This window comes from Ursus maritimus, unplaced genomic scaffold, assembly GCF_017311325.1.
Source record: "Ursus maritimus isolate PB19 unplaced genomic scaffold, ASM1731132v1 scaffold_26, whole genome shotgun sequence".
Taxonomy (NCBI): domain Eukaryota; kingdom Metazoa; phylum Chordata; class Mammalia; order Carnivora; family Ursidae; genus Ursus; species Ursus maritimus.
Genome location: NW_024425119.1, coordinates 42,780,768 through 42,805,012, shown reverse-complemented (window position 1 = coordinate 42,805,012; position 24,245 = coordinate 42,780,768). Strand labels below are relative to the sequence as shown.

The following is a 24,245-nucleotide window of genomic DNA, read 5'->3' as shown; positions in this document are numbered from 1 at the left end:
TGTTTTTCAATAAAGAGCAACTGTCCATTCCACAGTTTTAGTCATCTCTTTATGCCTATATTGTAGTCGGTTTTAATATGTATTTCCAATTCTATTTCAGAAATTCAACTCAGTTTTTGCCAGTTTTCTAGGCAGTGTACTTTTTGGAGACCTTTCCTGAGAAATGTTTTGGTCTTCATACATTAACAGCAGCTTGGCTGAATCAAACACTGGACTGTAAACCCTACCAGCCTACCTGCTCTACTGAATTCTAAGATGGCAACCGCTGGATTTTTACTCTTAAAATACAGAAAAAATGTACATAACATGGTTTTGAGGTTACCTTGTGTTTTCTAATTGTAGGGTTATAAGATTGCTTCCTTTCAAGTTTCATAAAAAACTTGCCCTGGCACTAATTTGTATTTATTATTTACAACAAGGTATGTACTCTTCATTTTCTTTTTTTTTCTCTCTCTCTTTTTAAAGGTTTTATTTATTTCTTTGACACATAGAGACAGCGAGAGAGGGAACACAAGCAGGGGAGTGGGAGAGGGAGAAGCAGGCCTCCCGCTGAGCAGGGAGCCCGACGCCGGACTCGATCCCAGAACCCTGGGATCATGACCCGAGCCGAAGGCAGACGCTTAACGACTGAGCCACCCAGGCGCCCCTGTACTCTTCAATTTTAGAACCATTTCCAAATACTTTTAACTATTTTCTGGGCAGCTTTTTGATGGCTTCCGTGTGTTTTCCTACCCTTTTACCTTCATTTCTTCAGTATTTTGCATGTATTCAAGTTATATTCTTCTGCAGCACTGATCTGATACTTTACTCTGGCTCCGTGATACAGATTGTATTATACCCTCTTTCAAATTCTAGTTTAACTCACCTCTTGAATATACTAGGAGAAGGAAGAAATAGGAAAGGGAGAAGTAGCCCTAGAGCACTGACAGTGAAAAGCCTGAACGGGCCAAAGGTTATTCAACACTCTACAGAGGAAGCCGAGAAAGCGAAATAAACACTAGGTCAGCCTTCTAGTTGTGCTACGTATTTGTACAGGGAAGAGATTTCTAGGTGGCAGTCAAAAAATAATCACATCGTGGGGTGCCTGGCTCACTCACTCAGTAGAGCATGTGACTTTTTTTTTAAAGATTTTATTTATTTGAGAGAGAACAAGCACTTGAGCCAGCGCAGAGGCAGAGAATCTTCAAGCGGACTTCCTGCTGAGCATGGAGCCCGATGCAAGGCTCAACCCCTCAACCCATGAAATCATGACCTGAGCCCAAACCAAGAGTCAGATGCTTAACTGACTGAACCACCCAGGCGCCACAGGCATGTAACTCTTGATCTCAGGGTTGTGAGTTCGAGCCCCACGATGGGTGCAGAGATACTTTAAAAAAAAAAAAAAAAGAACAAAAAACACACACACCCCCCCCCCCAACACCACCACCACCACCACCAGAAAAACCACCCATAGAAGCTGGTGGCCAGTGCAGAGACTAGGATCTAGGAAGGGAGTCAAAAAACAAAGTAAGAGTTGGGGCGTCTGGGTGGCTCAGTTGTTGGGCGTCTGCCTTCCGCTCAGGGCGTGATCCTGGAGTTCTGGGATCAAGCCCCATGTTGGGCTCTTCCACTGGGAGCCTGCTTCTTCCTCTCCCACCCCCCCTGCTTGTGTTCCCTCTCTCGCTGGCTGTCTCTCTGTCAAATAAATAAATAAAATCTTTAAAAAACAAAAACGAAAAAAAAAAAAAAAAACAAAACCCAAAAACAAAGTAAGAGTGAAGGAGACAGATCTTTAAAGGAAACGCACTTTTTAAAAAAGAGAGCTGGGGGAAAAAGAAAGTAAACTCTACCCCCAACATGGGGCTCAAACTCACCACCCTGAGTTCCAGAGTCACATGCTCTACTGACTGAGCCCGCCAGGCGCCCCAATGAATGTACTTTTTAATGTGTTCACATTGGCAAAGACTCTGGAGAAAAAACCAATAGAACTGGAAGTTGTGACTCACTCTGATTTAAGTCCTAAGTATCTTTCTTTCTTTCAAGATTTTGTTTTTTAAATAATTTCTACCCCCAATGCGGGGCTCAAACTCACAATTCTGAGATCAAGAGTCGCATGCTCTACTGACCGAGCCAGCCAGGCGTCCTGAGTATTTTTATCCTTCTTTTATTTTAAAAGATTTTATTTATTTATTTGACAGAGAGCAAGCACAAGTAGGGGGAGCAGCAGGCGGAAGGAGAGGGAGAAGCAGGCTCCTCGCTGAGCTGGGAGCCCTATGCGGGACTTGATTCCAGGACCCTGGGATTGTGACCCAAGCTAAAGGCAGACGCTTAACGGACTCAGCCACCCAGGTGCCCCATGTTCTAAGTATTTTTAAATCAATGTTTGGAAAAAGGTCTTGCCCGAACACCTGTATACTCACTTTTCCATCTTCCTGGAATCTTCTAGATCAGCATTCCAAACACCCTCCCTTAAGCTTTTTTTTTTTTTTTAAGATTTTATTTATTTATTCGACAGAGATAGAGATAGCCAGTGAGAGAGAGAACACAAGCAGGGGGAGTGGGAGAGGAAGAAGCAGGCTCATAGTGGAGGAGCCTGATGTGGGGCTCGATCCCGTAACACCAGGATCACGCCCTGAGCCGAAGGCAGACGCTCAACCGCTGTGCCACCCAGGCGCCCCATCCCTTAAGCTTTTCAAGCATGCACATAAACACTGTGAATTCCACTATATGTGGTACCAAGCTTACAGAATCTTTAATGAATTTTAGCACACTCTTGTTAATATAAATTACACATGTTCGAGTTAAAGATATTCATAAACAAAACTAGAAAGTGATTTTGACATAAGCCTGAGTGTCCTTAACAGAATGAGTTCAGAGAAGCTTTCCACATTACAACATAACTGGATTTATTTTTATTTTTATTTGAGTAATCTATATGCCCAATGTAGGGCTCAAATTCATGACCTCCGAGATCAAGAGTCGCATGCTCCACCGACTGAGCCAGGCAGGTGCTCCTGGGTATATCTCTTTTAAGATTCTTTTTCTTTTTTTAGATTTTATTTATTTATTTGACAGAGACAGCCAGCAAGAGAGGGAATGCAAGCAGGGGGAGTGGGAGAGGAAGCAGGCTCCTAGCGGAGGAGCCTGATGTGGGACTCGATCCCAGAACACCGGAATCACGCCCTGGGCTGAAGGCAGATGCTTAACGACTGTGCCACCCAGGCGCCCCCTCTTTTAAGATTCTTAATGAGAAGAGGCATAGGTTTTTGAGAGATTCTTTCTGCATCAGTAAGGTGTTAAGACTATCTGATTGGTGGGATGCCTGGGTGGCTCAATTGGTTAAGTGTCCAACTTCAGCTCAGGTCGTGATCAGAGGGTCCGGGGACTGAGTTCCGAGTTGGGCCCCCTGCTCAGTGGGGAGCCTGTTTCTCCCTCTGCCTGCCATTCCCCCTGCCTGTGTGCTCTCTGACAAATAAATAAAATCTTTAAAAAAAAAAAAAAAAAGAAAGAAAGACTGATTGGTGTGGGACAAGAACATTCTCAGTCAAAGGGCCTCAAACACCACTTAATCAATTATATACCCATTTCTTCCAAGTCTAGAAACAATCTCAGAATCCTCCCCAGCTCAGAAATTCAGGGATAGCCACAACCAATATGCTACTCTCCATATCTAGTTAAACCTTTACACTTACATTTAATCCTCTAAAGAATTCCTTAATGGATTCTTCTGTCACATCATAGGGCAGGTTCCCTAGAAAAGCAGTATAGGGTGGCGATTTTGGAAGACGGCTCCGGTCGATATTGGGTTCCCGAGCAGCCCGTGGAGCAGTGGGCAGGATGGAACGGTCAATTGGAGGTGCCCTATACACGTCGTCATCATTACTGTGCCAAGTGGTTGAAACTAGGATAGGAATGTGAACAGAAGAAATTAGAGCAAACTTCCCTTACTGCTGTTGCAGAAGACGACCCATGCTAAGCGCCAAGGATTAAATAAGCTACAGCAGGAGACAGAGAAAAAGGCACTTTACGAGGAGAAAGTGTTTCCAAATGTCAGAATCAGGTTAGCAATGCAAAAAGACTCAGTACTCATTACCTCTTGGTTTCTAAGTATTTTGAGGCCTTTAAAGGCCCAGGCTTTTGTTAACAGAATCACTGTAACTCTTAGTCCTTATGCAGCAAAGAAAAAGAAAGTATCAACTATTCATGGAATGTTAGGATGAGCCAGGAATTTTATATTCATTATATCCCATCTTCTCTTTCTAATAACCCCGTGAGGTTGTTTCCATTCTACAGAAACGGAAACTCAGATTTCAGCAGGATTTGATAACTTGCCCAAGATCACAAAGACGGCAGAGCAGTAGATGATAACCCGAGTAGAGGCAGGACTCAAGCCCTCTCAGTCCAAGTGTAGTTAAACACTGTTGACAACTCTCATAGTCCTAACTTTCTGGGAGGACAAACTGCTTTCTTCCTGGTTTGTCCTCCTCTTAAAAATGAAACAAAACAAACACAACTCAATTCTGTCCCATTCCTCACACCATTTTTGTTTATCCATGACTTCATAAAAATAGCTCCCTAACAAATTATTCCTTGATTCTGAATATAAACAGCTTATAAATTACACTGTAATATCAGGACGTCACAGAATTTCAGTAATCCAGTCCTCAACTTTTGAAATGAAAACGAGGGTTAAATTAATACCTCGAGAAAAGTCTGTTAACAAAAGACCCAGAACTAGTACTAAGCTCTCCTGAATCATAAACTTAGCCTAAACCTAAAATTCTATGAAATACACAAATGTAAGACTTAGGGTTCTATAAAAGGAGTAAGTTCCTTTCAGATTACAAGTGTGAACCATTACTATGGAATGGGTTTGGTCTTGAAGAGAAGGAAAACTCCAAGCATGATGGGAAATTAAAAAAAAATTACCATCTCCTTCCAGGTCATCTGTTTCATCAGCCCAGCTGACTGGTTTGGGGACATAGGTGCTTCCTCCCCCAGTCCCTCCATCCTCAGCCAGAAAGTCTGTTAGGGAGATAGTTTTCCCCTTCTTATTCTTCTTTTTTGCTGTTTTAAAAAGGCAAAAGAAAGATTATTTACCATTCTTTCGGTATTGAAGAGCTGTACAGTGCACTACTGTTAAAGGAAACAACAAAGGGCCACCAAAGAATACGATGGTATACTACGCAGATACAATAAGGACAAAGCACACTATACTGGCACAGCAAGAAAACCCAATGAAAACTGACAAAATAAATTGCTTATGTATGGGAAAGGGCCTAGAAAGAGTTTCAACGCTAAGACTGGTGGGGTCATCCTTTTATTTTCTACTATATTCGCTCATATATCACTGGAGATTTTTTTAATTTAGTAACTACTTGTGTTTAAGACACCTGACTATATCCATTGCTCCTGGTATACAAAGAACTAAAACAAAACTCCTACCCATAATAACATATTCTTGGCATTTATGAGGATTGTTCGGTACTTGTAAAATGACCACATGAGGTAGGAATCATTACTATCAATTTACAGAAAAGAAACCTAAGTCTCAGAGAGGTTAAATAACTATCCTACAGTCACAGAGATATTAGATAGCAGAGCTAGAATTAAACCCAGGGTTTGGATACCAAATCTAGGGCTCTTCCCACAGGAGTCCCAGGCTCTAAGAAGCTTGTTATTAGTTCTATGGGAGAAGGGGGGTATCATAACCACAGCAAACTGTGTTACTGTCATTTGAAAGTGTTCACACAGTAAGACTACACGGAGCTGGCTGTCCCTGCCCTCTAGGAAAAAAAATTCTCTCCTTCCCTATCCTAACACTACATATGAAGACGAGATAGGGTACTGAAGGGAAAACGTAAGAAACCCTCAAGAACCAAAACATTCAAACGTTTTCCATGGTTATGAAATCTTCATGAATTTCCCAATGGCTCTGTTTAGTGGACGGACCTCGGTTCTTGAACTATCTAGTTCTCAGGACTTTTTCTGAGACGGCACCAGTCAGCAGCTACTGCAGGAGAGCTTCTGAAAGGACTAGAAATTCTAAAACTGGCTCCTGAGAGCAGCCCCTACGTGATGATAAGACAAAAGCAAGCAGCTTTGTTGTAACAAAGACCAGTTTTGTGGCTTTTATAATCATGAATTCCTCCTCCATGTTCCAATTCTCATCTAATTTTCAACCCAGGAAGACTAAGAATTTGTAACATGATGCAACCATTTATTTAACTGAAGGCTGCTCTCTCACCGGGACCCTTTCTTTGAAAATCCAACTTTCAGGAGGAGCCTGGGTGGCTCAGTCCGGTAAGTGGCCGACTCCTATTTCTGCTCAGGTCATGATCTCAGGGTGGTGGGACGGAGCCCCCCCATCTTTGGGATCCGCACTCGGCAGGTATTCTTTCTTTCCCTCTGACTCCCCCTCCCCCGCCACCTTAAACGAACAACAAAACACGCAACTTTCAGGAAATAAAGATGACCTGCTTGCTATGAATGTTATGCAGCCTTCTGTATACACTAAGAACCTGAAGCATTATGGTCTCAAAGAGCCAACCAGATGAACCTGGCTGCAAAAATACGGAGAAAAGATGGTGTTGACTGTGGTTTCCATGATTCTTTCAAGTGACTTTATCACCAGTCCTGCTATTAAAAGCATCACTTCTGACTAACCAGATTATATTTTGGATCTGTGCTATGCTTTGAAAGAAAGCAGTTATGCAGAGGTTGGGTTCTGTAACATTGGTATTGCCCCTAGCTTATATGCAAAGGCCTTGGAGCAACATAATAAGCAAATGTGAACAAGACATAAAGCCAGCCTCTGAAGTGGAATGCTCGCAGTGTACAGGCTTATTTTCATCTTTTCCACATCCTCTAATTCAAAGTGTTGGGGACTAATACGATGCTAGGTGGAGATCCTTACCCTCATGGGACTTAAACCTAGTATCATCAGCTAATACCCAATATTGGTCTGCCTAGTCACCGGGGAAATAAAAATAGAACTGATGGCCAGTCCATACAATGAGGTCAAGTTCAACATAAAAATAATAATTTGATGAAAGCATTCCTGCCCCCTTCATCCTATATACATATCTAATACCGGAAGAGCAGAATCTGGAATTAACCTGTCTTTGGTCTGATTTTGGCTTACACCAACTTTCTAGATGAGGGTTTCTCAACTTTTACCCCCCCTTTTTACCCACCCCCCAACTCTTGACCAACAAATCTTCCTCTCCTTTAATGTTACTGGAAATTTCAAAATAATAAATGAAACATGATAACTAAAAAACAAAACAAAAAACAAAACAAAAACCAAAAAAACTAAAGCACTGTTTGGTTCAGAATGTCTTTGAATCACCTATTTTCCCTTCTCCTGATTCTGCTGCCGTCCCCTCCAAAAACTTCTGGCTGAGAAAACACTGGAAGATGGATGGTCTTCATTTAAAGGCAGGCTAAAATTCTTTCACAAGATCTGTAACTTACGTTTCTTTAAATCAGGCAGCATCAGCGACTTAGTACAAATATAAACAGATTTAGAGGAACTAACTAGCCCTTAGAAAGTAAAAGCACGAAAGTGGGTGCCAGTGTTCCACTCTGTTTTACTCGAACAACTGAGAAACGATGTTATCGAAATCCTCCATGCCCTTTGCCACTCTAGTATCTAGGCTCATTACATGTTTAGGATTTCAACAGTCTTCTCTGGATTAAGTAAAGCACTGTTTAATGTTCAAGGTTTATCAATCCCTTGGCACATGATCACTGGTCCAACTCTTAATTTTCTTTAAATCTGATGTGAATTGGTTAAAAAGTTAAATCAACCACTTCATGTAACAAACAGTAAGTGTCTCAATTATTTAAGGCCAAACCCACATGGACTAAGGGAAAACACACACACATCCCAGATATTTTATTTATTTTATATATTAATATATATTTTATTTTTAAAAGATTTTACTCATTTATTTGAAAAAGAACAGAGATCAAGCACAAGTGGGGTGAGGGGCGGAGAGAAGCAGACTCCCCACCAAGCAGGGAGCCCAATGTGGGGCTCGATCCCAAGACTCCAGGATCATGACCTGAGCCAAAGGCAGACACTTAACCAACTGAGCCACCCAGGCACCCCCCTCATCCCAGAAATTTTAAATCCTCTGTCTGACTTAATTACTACTGCAATTTACTGAACAAGTACCAGGTGTGAAGTTCTTTATATACTTGTATAGGTTAAATAAAAGAGCTTAAAAGATAGCATTTTCAAGAACTTTTAAGCTGCAAGTCCTTAAATGAGACAAAACACCTGTGTCCTTAATAAGCAGGGTTACTTCCAACCAATACCAGCTTGACTATTTAGAGTTTCTCAACTGCAGCACCACTGACATTTTAGCCTGGGCCATTCTTTCTTGGGGGGGGGGGGGCTGTCCTGTGCACTGTAGGATGTTCAACAGCATCTCCAGCCAGTACCAAAACCCTCACCCTGCTGTGACAACCAAAAATGCCTTCGGACACTATAAAGGACTCCTCCGTGCATGAGACAAAATTGTCTCCTGGTTGAGAACCAATGGTTTAAGTGCCGGTTTCACATCAATCAATAAAAGGACAAACAAAAGGGGATGTTAGCCCCGTATAAAGCACACTATTGGAAGTGGCTGTAATAAACCGAGTCCTCAGGATTACCAGGCTGCAGTATATAAAAAACAGGATTCCTTTAGTTTTCTCAGAACGTTTTCCTGTTATCACTGCATTGTATTAGCAATAAAAGCACCAACTATCAGATACTGAAGTGACAAAAATCTATAGACTGACTACTAGATCATAATTTCAAAAGGACACTTAAAAAAAAAAAGATTTTATTTATTTATTTGAGAGAGCGAGAGAGCGAGCGCACAAGAGGTGGGAAGGTCAGAGGGAGAAGCAGAGTCCCTGCTGAGCGGTGAACGCGATGGGCTCAATCCCACGTGGGGCTCAATCCTGGGACTCCCGGATTGTGACCTGAGCCCAAGGCAGACCCTTAATCGACTGAGCAACCCAGGTGCCCCTCAAAAGGACACCTTAAAGCACTATAAGCAATAAATCTTATTTGTACAATGCAGTCCTACTTCTGCATCTTTAACTATTATTTACTTAGGAAGGAGAATTCACAAAGTTCTTAACATTAGATAAGGCTCTGTCAAAACTTAAGTTTCTTAATTTTGGATCTTGCCAAACTAAGTCCTACTTATTTTATAGGGTTATCAATTCTTCTGAACGTTAGTACCTACATGCTAAGAACTCAGAAAGTATCATAAAAACCTGTACAAGATGGCAGCAGCATTATTCATAATAGGCAAAAACTGGACACAACCCAAATTTCCATCAAACAATGAATGGAAAATAAAATGTAGATGTCCATACAACAGATTCTGCAATAAAAATGAACTGAGTACCCATACATCCCACAATACGGATGAACCCTAAAAAAATGCTAAATGAAAGAAGCTAGTAACAAAAATCCACATATTGTATGGTTTCATTTATATGAAATGTTCAGAATAGGTAAATACAAAGAAACTGATGGGAAGGGTGGCAGAAGAAATGACTTTTTTAAAAAAAGATTTTATTATTTGATAGAGACAGCGAGAGAGGGAACACAAGCAGGGGGAGTGGGAGAGGAAGAAGCAGGCCTCCTGCTGAGCAGGGAGCCTGATGAGGGGCTTGATCCCCGAGCTGAAGGCAGACGCTTAACGACTGAGCCACCCAGGGGCCCCCAGAAGAAATAACTTCTAATGGGGCAAGGCATTTCTTTCTGGGAAGTGAATCCTGCCAAATCCTCCAGAATTAAAAATGAATTAATGATCAACAACTGTTTCCTTAGATAAACAATACTGGACAAATGCAATGAGTCCACCTACACCACAGTGCTTAGAACTAGACTAATTACACTGCTCTTTAGAGCCAAGCCGTGAAGTTTCATACGATGCAATATCATGGCATCGACGGGCCCACCTTTACTGTACTACAGCTAAGCACAGTAGAGAATAAAAACCAAGTCAGAATATGCTCCACCACTTCGACCCATCAGTTCAGTTCCATGACCCAACTTCTTCAAACTCACACAACGGGAGGAAAAGGCCATACTGCCTTCCCCTTACCTTTCCACACTCAATTTGGTCATTTACATAAAAAATATAAAGCAAGCGCCCAATACACACCAGGCTAACCACTACACAAAGTACTTGGAGCTTCTTTCTAAAAGAGCTATAAAAATTCAAACCGACTCTGGTGTGTGTACTTGTAAGTGTACATACACATAATTAGAAATATGCACTTGGGGGGGGGTCCCTGGGTGGCTCAGTCGGTTAAATGTCTGTCTTCCATGCTCTGGTGACGATCCCAGGCCCCATGGTGGGCTCCCTGCTCAGTGGGGAGCCTGCTTCTCCCTCTCCCTCCTGCTTCCCCTGTTTGGGCTCTGTCAAATAAATGAATAAAATCTTTAAAAAAGAAAGAAAGAAAGAAATATGCACTTGGTTTTTAAAAACAATACTCTTGAGATTAATTCTTTCCCCCACCCTCACAAAGTGAATCCATTCTAGGATGTTTTCACACTAATACAAAGTGGTAGGGTATATTGTCAAGCAATACACAAATGGTATGTGAATTAGACCTTAAAGCTGTTTAAAAGTATATATACATGAAGATTTTATTTTTATTTTAGAGAGTGTGTGTGCCCATGTGAGCGAGCAGGGGGAGGGATCGGGGAATCTCAAGCAGACTCCGTGCTCTCATGACCCTGAGATCAAGACCTGAGCCAAAACCAAGAGTCAGGTGCTTAACTGAGCCACCCAGGTGCCCCTAAAAGTATATATATTTTAACAATCACATTACTTAGAAACACTATGTTTTACTTTGACACTCTCCTTGTATCTGTATTTAAATTTCCATGCAGAGTTTTAGTCCTGGCCTTCTGAATTGGGGTACCCTACTCCCAGAATAACAAACATATGCTAGAGTATGGAATTTATGAAAGACTTACATTATTACTTGTTTTCCCTAACCAAAAGAAATCCAGAATCTTTGCTCTTACCAAAAAAAAAAGAAAGAAAAGAAAAGGAAAGAAGAAGTGATAGCTGTGTTAGGCGTGTTTTGCAGTGAGCCATTACAGAGGCAGACACACTTCCAGCCGAGTAGCACATCCAAGCTCGTTCCCCCAGAACTATACTCAGCATCAGCCACCATAGCTTTGAACCATGTCTCTAGGCATCTGTACTTTATCTTGATTTGTTAGCAACATATGCCCTAAGGTATCAGAAAAGCCCAAAAGGTTATTTTTTTGGGTCTGGGAATGCTCCAAAAAATTTCCCTATAAGCTAATGGTCATTGCTTCTTTGCTTTATGCCATTTCAGCTTACAAAATATTCTACTTCTGGATAGCAGGGGAAACCTGTATGTGAACAGCATGAAACTATTGAAGAACCAGCACTGTATGAAAACAACTATTGGATACCGTCCTCTCCCCATGAAAATAATCAAACAAGATGCCACATGACATTCTGAAGTGCTATGCAAATGAAAGGCCTTCTGCATACAAGCACTATTTCCAATTTGAAAGCATTTGTCTCAAAAAAAAAAATGTTAACCTACATAAAACATATTTGATTCCCTATAAGTAAGGAAAACAGTACAATAGTCTGCTCTGGGACACTTTCAGTTCTTGAAAATCGATAATGGGTCTACTGGATACTGGTACTGCTGCAAAGAATTTTTCGGTCTCATTTACAAGAGGCCTGTTATGTTCTATCATGCATTTTCACTGAGAAAATATAACATCTACTTTCATCAAGAAGTATCCTGAAAATATACCAAGAATTTTAGAGTCTCATTAACACAGCCATATCTGGGAATATTGGCCACTCAACAAAATCAATGAGATTGGAAAAGATTTAAAATGGGAAAAGAAGTTTGATAAATCCCAAATTCCTCAAGGGCAGACTGTCAGACGTAACCTTGTACTCCAGTACTATCAGTGTCCCTTACATATACTACAAAGCTGAAAAGATTTATGGAACTAAATTAAAGAAAAGAGATGAGGGGATCAAAGGGGGTACAGTAAAAGTGGAAGGAGGAGAAGGGGACATCAAGCAAATCCCTTTAACCAGTTCAGATTTCACTCAATTCTTTAAAATGAAGGGCACAGACTGCCAAAGTGTCTTCCATCCTTAAAAATGACATAAGTTATAGTGAAAAGGGAACACAGGCTTTTCACTAAATTATGGCACTAAGCCGTCAAGATGGTAAATCCAGGCCAAATAAGTACTCTAATTCAGATAAGTTTCTGGGTAGATCCCCAACATATGATAACATGGAAGCCAACCTTGTTATTTCTAAGTTGATAAAGGAGAGCAGTCAGGAGTCTCAAAGATTTCGACCTTGCTCTGCTACCTGCAGCCATGTGACCTTGAACAAATTATTTCATCTTTCTCATCTGCGAGATACCACCATCTGCCTACATTATCTCACGGAGGGTCAAATGAGACAACATACACACAAGAGCCCGGTCAACTGTCAAGTGTTACATCAATGAAACGTACTATGTTCAAATGCACCTCAATTCCTTCAACGTTTTCCAAAAACATACATTATTCTTAGTCTCCTATGTAACAGAAGAAATAAATTCTTGGTGAGAAATGAGTGTCCAGAGATAGCAAGGGTTCAAGCACTGTTTTGTAGAGAAACTATCATTCCCCAAACTAAAATAAATGAATGCTGAAAGTGTTCCAAAGCCCACCACCAAGTCCTTGAGAAATGCAAGCTGACTTGTAGGACACTGATATTTCCTACGCCAAAGCCGTCTAAAAAAACCCCAACTCTATTCACTAGTATTATTTTAAAAGCATTCCCCAATAGTTGTGTAGTTATCTTAAAAAAAAAAAAAAAAAGGAAAAAGAGCTAACTCTACTATCAGAGCTATCAAAATAAACCAAAATGGAAGCTGTCAAGGGCTCTGATCTTGTTCACCATTTTATCCATCCCCGACACCTAGAACCATGCCTAGCTTAGTCTGCGGTCAGTAAAGAAGTACTGATTGATTAAGAAAAAAAAGCCTAGAAGAAATCTAGGTCTCCATCCTTGCTTTCTCTCCTCTAACACGTGGGCGCACCACACTGGGTTCCCCACCCCCACCTAACTCCAGTAGCTTCAACCTCCAAACCTAAGACATCTAGCCTTGCAAGAATATAGGGGCCGGGCCACACTCTTAAAACGGGAAGAGCAGAAAGTGGAAGGACATAAGGGAAAGCAACACATGCGCGTAAAACCTTCCCATCTGGGCCCTCGCGCGTGCTTTCAAGGCGCGCCGGTCTCCGCTACCCTCGTCTCTCCTACCGCGCAGGCGCGTCGTCGCCTTCCCCCGCCCCTCCACCGACTAGCGCTCGTGTTCTAACTGCCCCCCCTCTTTATTCCCCAGCCCCCACTCCCGTCCGCAACGGCCTCGCGCCTCGGAGACGTAGTCTACTGTGCACCCGTCCGCGCGCCAACCGCCTCCTTCCTTCCTCCACGCGGGCACAGTGCTTCACGTCTGTAAGAAGGCCTCACGCCTCCCACAGATCTTTCTGCGCCTCATCACTCCAACTCAAGCCAGAGTCCATCATTACTCCCCGCTCCAACCTCGCGCTGACGGGGTGAAAAGGGTGTGAGGGGGAGGGGAAGGACACCTTCCCCTCCCCCCAAACATCCCGAGGCGATAACCTAACATGGCCAAGCCGCCAGCCTGCCGCAGCCCCAAAGTCCGAAGGAAAGCGGTGCCGCCCGCTCCCCGACTCCAGGGAATCAGTGGATCAGGCTCGGAGAGTGGCCAATGAGCCTGGTCCTTGGCCGCGCTCGGCCGCTCACTCACCTGAGGCCGCCATGTTGGGAGAGGGAGAGAGAACGCAAAGGACCCGGATGAGGCAATCACGTGATTATAGCGGGAGCGTCGGGCTAGGAGATGCGAAACTGGGAGGGGGCGGGGAGGTGAGGAGGGAGACAGGAGGCGGGGCGGCGCTGCTCTAGGTTCGTAAAGCAGCGCGAGGCGGTGGCGCGGCGTCCGACGGGAAGACCTGCGCGACATGTGGCCAAAGGGGTGGGGCCTGGGCTGTCGCGAAATCCCTCACGCTTTACGAAGGGCGACGCGCGGACGAGGGGGCGGGTTTCACGATCGGCCGACTTCCTGCCAGTGGGGCAAGCGGAAGGGGCGGGGCCAGGCATGTTGGTTCTAGTTGTCTGGGACGGAATGGAGGTGGGCTGGAACCCGGAGTAGGAGTGCCACAATTGACTTTATGAAAGGGAAGATTCTAAGTTTTTTTCTTTTGGTTTTCCACGTGTGAAAACATGTGGCTAATTTACTGAGCTTTTTTTTTTTTTTTAAGTCGCATTTTGTTGAAGCAAAACAAGCCCAGTATCTTGCCTAGGGATGGTTTTAATTAGGCGTGTTTAGAGGGAATAAGAAAGTAACAAATCCCGAACACTTAATTGCCGGGGACTTTTACCTCAATTAGTCCTTCATTTTATCGACTACCTTCAGTCAAATCCAGGCCCTTATGATTTCACAGCCAAGTGTTATTCATGCTTCCACTACCTGATGCTACATTTTATTATGTATTATTTATCACATACTGTATTAGTATGTTATTTAACGAAAATTTTCATTGAGTGCCTACCATGTGTCAGGCATTGTTATTGGCATTTTTTGATACAGAGGAAACAAAACTCCAAAGGAGGTTATAGTCTAGTGAGGGAAAGACAGGCAATACCCTGTGAATGAATATTGGAAGTGATATGCACTCTGAAGATAATTAAGGTGCTTTGATTAAAAGATGATTGGGTGTGGGGCGCCTGGATGGCTCAGTTGGTTAAGCATCTGCCTTCAGCTTGGGTCATGATCCCAGGGTCCTGGGATGAGCCCCATAGCGGGCTTCCTGCTCAGCAGGGAGTCTGCTTCTCCCTCTCCAACCCCTGGTTCGTGTTCTTTCTCACTCACTGTCTCTTTCAAGTAAATAAATAAGATCTTAAAAAAAAAAAAAAGATGATTGGGTGCAACTTTAGACTGCCTGGTCAGGGAAGGCCTCTGAGGAAGCGACATTTAAACACGTCTGGAGGGGCACCTGGGTGGCTCAGTCTGTTAAGCATCTGCCTTTGGCTCAGGTCATGATTTCAGGGTCCTGGGATGGAGCCTGGCATCAGACTCCCTTCTCAGCAGGGAGTCTGCTTCTCCCTCTCCCTCTGCCTGCAACTCCCCCTACTTGTCCGAGCTGCCCCCCCCTTTCTCTGTCAAATAAAATAAATAAATAAATTAAATAAATAAATAAATAAATAAATACAATCTTTAAAGAAAGAACAACAGATCTGGATTACAAATAGCCAGTCCTGTGAACATCTGTAGGAAGAGCTTTAGGAGAAGGCAGAGGATGCCCAGCTGGGTCATAAGCTCCAGGACAGGACCAGGACCGCCTTGACAAGTTGAGGAATTTAAAGGCTGGTAACTGGGGTATGGTGAGGGAGGAGGAAGAGTGGTACATGATGAAGTTTGAGAGATAGTTAGGAGTTAGATCACGTAAGGCTTTGTAAACCGGGTTTAGGAGTTTGGATTTTATTCCAAGTGGGTTGGGAAAGCATGGAAGGATTTTATGCAATTAAATTATACAATTTTAGGTGAAAACTTGAAGTAAAATTTTGAAAAGGATTACTTGGTGTCTTGATGGAGGTGGTGGTTACATCATGTGTATTTATGTAAATATTCATCAGAATTAATTATAAAATTGTACTTTATGGCTGCTGGCCAACATGTTAATATTATACATTAAAACGTTTTTTGACCTTAACATTTGTTTTTTATTATAATTTTAAACTAAAATGATTTTGAGGACCCTCCAATTATGGTGGGGCCCAGCCACGGCACCTTCTTATACCTACTGGACAAGGTGGCCTGGCTGCTGTCATCCTGGTGAGAGAAGATGGTGGCTTAGGTGTGAGTGTAGGGATGGAAAGAGACAGATGCAGATATATTTTGGAATTAGACATGGTGATTGGTTAGATGTGAAGGGCAAGGGGAGGGAATTATCAAAGATGACCCCATGTTTTTGGCATAGACACCTGGATGATACCATTTACTTAGATGGCCAAGCCTGAGGTGGGGCAGGTTTGGAGAAGTGTAGGCTCTGTTTTGGCCATATTGGGTTTGGGATATGTACTAGTCCAGTACTTGTTATGTTTTGATCAATTTGCTTATCACCTGGGGAATTTGTTAGAAGTTAGATTCCAGTTCAGTAGGACTGGGGTAAGGCCTGAGATTCTGTACTTCTTCTGGTTCGGATCATTAAAAGGGAATGTTATATGAAAATTAAGAAAAAAGCCATTGGCCATTGGGAACAGATTTGGGGATGGATTTCAGAAAGTTCACAGAAAAGCTAGAGGGGGTAGGGACATGTGGGGTAGGAAGAGGCTTAGTTATCAAGCACCAAATATATCCCACGGTTATATCAAGCACTTAAAAAGCTATCTTATTTAGTCCTCACAATGGCCCTCTAAGGTAAATATACTTTTTTCTTAAAGATTTTCTTTATTTATTTGATAGAGAGCACAAGCAGGGGGAGCATCAGGCAGAGGGAGAAGCCAGCTCCTCGCTGAGCAAGGAGCCTGATGTGGGACTCGATCCCAGGTCCCTGAGATCATGACCTGAGCCGAAGGCAGACGCTTGACTGACGGAACCACCCGGCGCCCCTTCTAAGGTAAATGTTAATCCTATTTTAGGTAATGATTCTGAAGCTCCGAAACAGTGAGTACGTAACCCAAGTGCACGGAGCTGGCGAAGCTGCAGACCCGGAGCTCTCAAGTTGACGTTCTGTCAGTTTCCCAAAGACTCCTTAAAAAATAAAGAAAACTGTTAAGATCACAAAATAGGTCTATGTCAACCACTTTGTGGCATTTGCTCTGAAGAAATCCAGAAGGAATAAACTGTTAATTACCTGTTGCTATGTAACGAATTACTCTAAAACTTACTGGCATAAAGCAATAAACATTTATTATCTCAGTTTTTGTGGGTCAGAAATTGGTTATAAGAAATCATGTGCCGGGGGCAACTGTCTGCCTTCAGCTCAGGTCATGATCCCAGGGTCCTGGGATTGAGTCCTGCATTGGGCTCCTTGCTCAGTGGGGAGCCTGCTTCTCTCTCTCCCCACCCTTGCTTGTGCTGTCTCTGGCTATTTCTTTCTCTCTCTCTCTCTCTCTCAAATAAATAAATGAAATCTTTAAAAAAAAAAAAAGAGAGAGAAGTACTTAAAAAAAAATCACTTGCCAAGTCCTGACATTTGCAGTGTCTCGTATTTGTATCCTCTTGTCCGTGTTCCTATTATTTCCCTTGTCATTTCTCACCCTGACCACTATACTAGTTCCTAATGAGTCTTCCTGCCTATAGACTTTCCCTGCCTCAATCCATGTAATACGCAGCTACCAGATTTATTATCCTAAAGCATAGGTCTGAATGCATTCCCCTGCTGATTACCTTCCATGACTCTTCGCGGCCTAGGCAGACTTTGAAGGTTGTGTTTACTCCAGCCACAAATGACTGGTCCACATTTATTTCCTACTGCCCTCCCTTGTCTCCTGTTACATTCCAGCCTTGGATCCCCTGTGCGTTCCTAATGTTGCGTCTTTTTTTGCTCTTTGCTCTTCCCTTTGCCTGGAATACTCTTTCCTCTTTCACTACCGAATGGGTCAACAATAAAATCTATCTTTCTGGGGCTCTTCAAATGTTGTTACTTTTTCTAGGAAGGTTTTTCTGAGCTCTTTCTTTGAACCCCCGCAGGACTGTGCAATTACCTTCCTTTCGACACTTGTCACCTTCCTCCTCGACTGCCCTCCATCTGGTCTACCAACTGCTCTGGGGTGGCGTCCGTGTGATTATCTTTGTGCTTTGAGTGCGTCAGCATGTGGAACACTGTTGGAGCTCAATACATATTTTCTGGTGCTAAGTCAGATTTTCAAGGACTTTATATTCACTGAGGAGGTTTTCAAGAAGTTATCATAATACATATTGACTTATATGCCTGGATTCATTTATTTTTCCTTGAACGAGAAAACATAGCCCTTAAAAGCAGTGGCTTCTTTCACAGGAATCAAGCAAAAAAGATTTCTTCCATTAGACTAGTCAGAACTAGAAAGATGTTTGGAAACTAAGTTAAAAACAAAGCAAACAAGGGGCCCCTGGGTGTTTCAGTCAGTTAAGCGTCTGCCTTTGGCTTAGGTCCTGATCCCAGAGTCCTGGGATCGAGCCCCACATAGAGCCCCGAGTTGTTGGGCTTCCTGCTCAGTGGGGGAGTCTGCTTCTCCCTCTGCCCTCCCCACGCCGCATGCTCTCTCTGTCTCTGTCTCTCTCTCAAATAAATAAATAAAATCTTAAAAAAAAACCCAAAGCAAACAAGCAAATGCATGTAAGTTTATATTTGTTTTCTGGAGACTGAATTTACTAAGCTAATTGGTTTAATTTAGTATTTGAGGTTCTTACGATAATTTAGTTGAAATTGTCCAAATTTTCTTTTGAAAACTACACTTTTTCTAAAATATATAAATAATTATATATGGAAGCTTGACATTCTTCTTTTTTTTAAAGATTTACTTCTTTATATTAGAGCGTGAGTGGGGGGAGGGGCAGAGGGAAAGGGAGAGAGAGACTCCTCAAGCCAACTCCCGGCTGGGCTGAGCGAAGAGCTGGATGCAGGACTCGATTCCAGGACCCTGACATCATGACCTGAGCTGAAATCAAGAGTCAGATGCTTAACTGACTGAGCCACCCAGGTACCCCTGGAAGCTTAAAATTTTTAAAATCTCACCTACACTAATTAATAAATTTTAGCTGAAACATTCCCTTTGTCTTCTCTGAGCATTAGTAGCCTAATCTGTAAAGTGAGGGCATTAAACTAGATGATTTCAGAAATCTTTTTTTTTTTTTAAGATTTTATTTATTTATTTGAGAGAGAGAGCACGAGTGGAGGGAGGGGCAGAGGAAGAGGAAGAAGCGGACTCCTGACTGAGCAGGGAGCCTGACGCAGGGCTCGATCCCAGGACCCCAGGATCATGACTTGAGCCGAAGGCAGCTGCTTAACCAACTGAGCCACCCAGGTGTCCTAAAAGAATCTTTTTTCTTTTGGTCATTTTATGAATCTGTGATGCTAACTGTGGATATTATGATCTTCCTTCTGGTGAAGTGGCCAAAGACATTTCTCAGATAATCAGGACTAAGCTAATCCAGTAATAATGGAATACGGTTCATTTACCAGTTACTTCTATGTTGTTAAGCTTGAATAGCTGAAATGATCGAATTATCCTTGTTTGCTGTTTTATGTCCTCACAACCCAAGCAAAATATAGCAGCGCTTTAAAGATGTGTATTTCTTCGAAATAAAAGTCTTTTTATCACTGAGTTTTGACTGTCTAAAATTAATTTTAAATCCGTATCAAGATTATATAGGGGTTCTGTTTCTGGTTTGGTAATAGGTTCCCAGAGGATTAACTCTCTTGAAGGTAAAAATAAACCCTGGACAAAAATTAAAACAACAACCACCACCACCACCCACAACTATCTGAAAGCTGTGGAACGAAGACAAGCAGATTTTGGAGTGGAGCTAAAACTTGGAAAAAAGTACCAATGTGGGGTGTTACAGCCTGGTGTGGTCCAGGGCCAGACAGTCTCTTCTGCTCCCACGAAGCGAGAGAGTTCTGGTGTTGATTCTGCTGAAGTCTCTGGCTGGTCCTTGGACCATGAATGCATAAAGCAGGCTGTAGACAGCTCAGCTGAGGAAAGAAAAAAAAGAAAGAGAGAGAGAGAATTGAAGTAAGATCTGAGCTGCTTGTCTATTTCAAGTGAGAGAGAGTTTGCAGTTTAGGTCTAACCATTTTCATTGCTTGCTAAAAGAAAAACAACATTTTTGAAGGATACATTAGTTTCTTGTTCCCACTGCAAGAAATTACCACAAATTTAGTGGCTTAAAACAACACAGATTTATTCTCTTATGGCTCTGGGTCAGAAGTCTGAAATGGGCTGGGGCGCCTGGGTGGCTCAGTCGTTAAGCATCTGCCTTCAGCTCAGGTCATGATCCCAGGGGCCAGCTCAGCGGGAAGCCTGCTTGTCCCTCTCACTGTGCCACTGCATGTGTTCCCTCTCTTGCTGTCTCTCTCTCTCTGTCAAATAAATAAATAAAATCTTAAAAAAAAAAAAAAGCCTGAAATGGGCTAACCTGGGCTAAAATAAAGCGTCGGCAGGATTGCATTCTTTCTTTTTTTTTTTTTTTAATATTTTATTTATTTATTTGACAGAGAAAGACAGCCAGCAAGAGAGGGAACACAAGCAGGGGGAGTGGGAGAGGAAGAAGCAGGCTCTTAGTGGAGGAGCCTGATGTGGGGCTCCATCCCAGAACACTGGGATCACGCCCTGAGCCGAAGGCAGATGCTTAACCACTGCACTACCCAGGCGCCCCAGGATTGCATTCTTTCTGGAAGCTCTCCGGGAGAATCTGTTTCCTTGCTTTTTCTAGCTTCCATCTAATGCCTTGACTCATGGTCCCCTTCTTCCATTTTCAAAGCCAGAAACACCAGGTTGAATCCTTATATTGATCACTCTCATTTGATTTATCTTCTGCCTTCCTCTTTCACGTAAAACATTTTTTTAAATTTTTAAATTCTTTTAAAAAAAGATTTCATTTATTTATTTGAAAGAGATTGAGGAAGTGCATGAGAGTGAGAGAGTGAGCATGAGAAGGGGGGAGGGGCAGAGGGAGAAGCAGGCTCCCCGCTGAGCAGGACCCTGGGCTCGGGACCTGGGCCAAAGGCAGACACTTAATCAACTGAGCCACCCAGGCACCATCTTTCACTTTTTTTTTTTTTAAGCAATCTCTACTTCCAACATGGGACTTGAACTCATGGCCCCAAGGTCAAGAGTCACAAGCTTTACCAACTGAACCAGCCAGGCACCTCCTCCCTCTTTCACTTTTAAGGACCCCTGTGATACATTGGGCCCACTTGGATAATCCAGTAATATTTTAAGATCATCCAGTTAGCAAACTTAATTCCATCTGTAGCCTTAATTCTCCTTTGCCTTGTGACATAACACGTTCCCAGGTTCCCGGGATTCAGATGTGAACATCTCTGAGGGGCCGTTATTCTGCCTACCACAGAGGGGTAAGACAGAACCTAGTCTCCATAACATGATATTTACAATGCACAGGATACAATCAAAATTATTCAACACATAAAGAGCATGGAAAATGTGACCCGTTCCGGAGGGAGAAGACAATCAACAGGGGCTAGCCCTAAGATGACCCAGATGTTGAAATGATCAGAGGAGGGCTTTAATGCAGCTGTTATAGCTGTGCTCACTGAGATAAAAGAAGTCATATGTGTAATGAAGGAAAAGGTAGGAAATCTCAGCAGAGAAATATAAAATATAAAAAGAACCAAATGGAAATGTTAGAATTGAAAAATGCAGTGTTTGAAATAAATTTCATGAGATGAGATTAACAGCAGAATAGAGATGATAGGAGTCTCTATATTTGCAGGTAGATCAATAGAAATGATCAAATCTGAAAAAGAGAGGGGAAAAAGGTGGAGAAAAAAGTGAACTGAGCCTCAGGGACCTGTGGACTGTATGAAAAGATAGATTATTGAAGTCTCAGCAGGAGAGGAGAGAGAAATGGAGCCAAAGAATATTTGAAGACATTTCCCACATTTGTTTAAGATTCAAGAAGTTGAGCAAACCCCAAACAGCATAAATACAAAGAAAACTGCATTGGCTTATCATGGTTGACCTGATAAAAGCCACTGATAACAAGAAAATCTTGGAAGCATTCAGAATAAAGTAACCCATCACATATAGGGGAACAATTTGAATGGCTGTGGGCTTATCAAAAACGCTGGAGGCCAGAAGACAAATGAGATTTTTGAAGTGCCAGATGAAGAAAATGGGTGACTCTGGAATTCTATACTTCAGAATGAAGTGCTGATATACGCTACCCAACACGGATGAAACATACCCAGTGAAAGAAGCCAGTCACAAAACACAACATATTGCATAATTTCATTTCTATGAAGTGATCAGCATAGGCAAATCTGTAGAGACAGAAAGTGGTTAGTAGCTGCCTAAGGCCTGGGGGATGAGAGGTACGGGGGATGCCCACTGAAGGATATGGGGTTTCCCTTGGTGGGATGAAAATGTTCTGAAATTGATTGTGATGATGCTTAACTCTTAGGAACTTTAAATTCCACTGAGTTTACTGAGAGCTCTCAAATCCACCGAACTGGGGCGCCTGGGTGGCTCAGTTGTTAAGCGTCTGCCTTCGGCTCAGGGTGTGATCCCAGGGTCCTGGGATCGAGCCCCCAATTGAGCCCCCAATCGGGCTCCCTGCTCCGGTGGGAGCCTGCTTCTTCTTCTCCCACTCCCCCTGCTTGTGTTCTCTCTCTCACTGGCTGTCTCGCTGTCTGTCAAATAAATAAATAAAATCTTTAATATAAATAAAATAAAAATAAAAAATAAAATAATAAAATCCACTGAATTGTATACTTTATTATTATTTTGTTAAGATTTCATTCATTCAGGGATGCCTGGGTGGCTCAGTCAGTTAAGGGTCTGCCTTTGGCTCAGGTCATGATCCCAGGGTCCTGGGATCAAGTCCTGCATTGGGCTCCCTGCTCAGTGGGGAGCCTGCTCCCTCTCCCTCTGCCACTCCCCCTGCTTGTGCTGGCTTGTTCTCTCTCTGTCAAACCAATAAATAAAATCTTAAAAAAAAAAAAAGATCTCATTCATTCATTTGAGAGAGAGAGCACATGAGCAGGGGGAGGGGCAGAGGGGGAAGGAGAAGCCTACTCCCTATGGAGGAGGGGAGCCTGATGTGGGGCTGGATCCCAGGACCTCGAGATCATGACCTGATCTGAAGCCAAATGCTCAACCGACTGAGTGACCCAGGTGCCCCTGAATTGTACACTTTAAATGAGTGAATTGTTTGGTATATACATTATATCTCAAAGCTGTTAAAAAAATGAAGGCCAAATAAATGCATTTTCAGATACAAGAAAACTAAAAGTTCATTGTTGGGAGACCTACATTACAATGAAAGCCAAGGGAAGTTCTTCAAGCTGAGGGGAAATGATACCAGAGGGAAATTCAGATCTTCAGGAAAGAATGCAGAGTATCTGAAATAGTAAATTGCTATGTGAATACAAAAGGCTTCCCCCCCCTTAATTCCTTTAAAATACTTTTGACCGTTGAAAGCAAATGTTAGACACTTGCGGGATTTATAATGTATATAGACACAATGTGTATATTACAACTGTAGCATAAAGGTGATGGTTCTTCTAGCTGAGGAGATAACAATATTAACTCTAAGTAGGCTCTGAAAGGTGAAGGATATATATTCTAAGCCTTAGGGCAAGCATTAAAAACAATACAGAGAAGCATGGGGCGCCTGGGTGGCTCAGTCATTAAGCGTCTGCCTTCGGCTCGGGGCGTGATCCCGGCGTTCTGGGATCGAGCCCCGCATGGGGCTCCTCCGCTGGGAGCCTGCTTCTTTCTCTCCCACTCCCCCTGCTTGTGTTCCCTCTCTCGCTGGCTGTCTCTCTCTGTCAAATAAATAAATAAATAATCTTAAAAAAATAAATAAAAACACAGAGAAGCATAGCTACAAATACAATAAGTTAATGTGGGGTTAAAAAAATAATTAATCCAAAAGAAGGCAGGAAAGGAGGAACAGATGAATTTTGACAGCCAGAGGGAAAAACCGAGATGCATAAAACAAGCACTTTTTAAAAAAAAAGATTTTATTTATTTATTTGAGAGAGAGTGAGAGAGAGAGCATGACAGCAGGGTGGGGGGCAGGGGGAGGAGCAGACTCCCTGCTCAGCAGGGAGCCCTATATGGGACTGGATCCCGGACCTCTGGGATCATGACCTGAGCCAAAGGCAGACGCTCACCCGACTGAGCCCCCAGGCGCCCTAAAAGAAGCTCTTTCAAGGGACAACACATAAACTGAGTCTCCCTGAAAAATCTTTCTCACTGGGATTCGTACCGTCCAGAGCCTGGTAAGGCAGATTATCGCAGCTGTGTTCCTAGTCAGCTTTGCAGAACAAGGGTTAACAGAAGAAGCACAATTCAGGGGCAAAATAAATGGACAGAATACAGAAGGGTCTTCTTGACTGCGAAGACTTTGATATCTGCAGAAGGCTGCAACACAAGGAAGTTTTGAATCTCCACCTCTGGGGAAGAAGCAGACATCCCCTCAGGGG

The 24,245-nt window shown here is 42.7% G+C and overlaps 1 protein-coding gene across 4 annotated transcripts in view; it reads right to left on the bottom strand.

Annotated features, from left to right (window-relative positions):
- EIF4B (eukaryotic translation initiation factor 4B) overlaps positions 1–13,971 on the bottom strand; it is a 31,976-nt gene extending 18,005 nt beyond the window's left edge. For 2 of the 4 annotated variants that reach the window (XM_008704620.2, XM_040642513.1), the window contains exons 1-3: positions 13,838–13,971; positions 4,909–5,046; positions 3,672–3,880 (exon numbers count right to left, since the gene is read on the bottom strand). In XM_008704620.2, coding sequence (XP_008702842.1) covers positions 3,672–3,880; positions 4,909–5,046; positions 13,838–13,850 — 360 coding nt within the window. In that variant the 5' untranslated portion in view covers positions 13,851–13,971. The remainder of the gene's footprint in view (positions 1–3,671; positions 3,881–4,908; positions 5,047–13,837) is intronic. The other 2 variants (XM_008704622.2, XM_008704621.2) reach the window with 2 other exon arrangements.
- Positions 13,972–24,245: the final 10,274 nt, after the last annotated feature.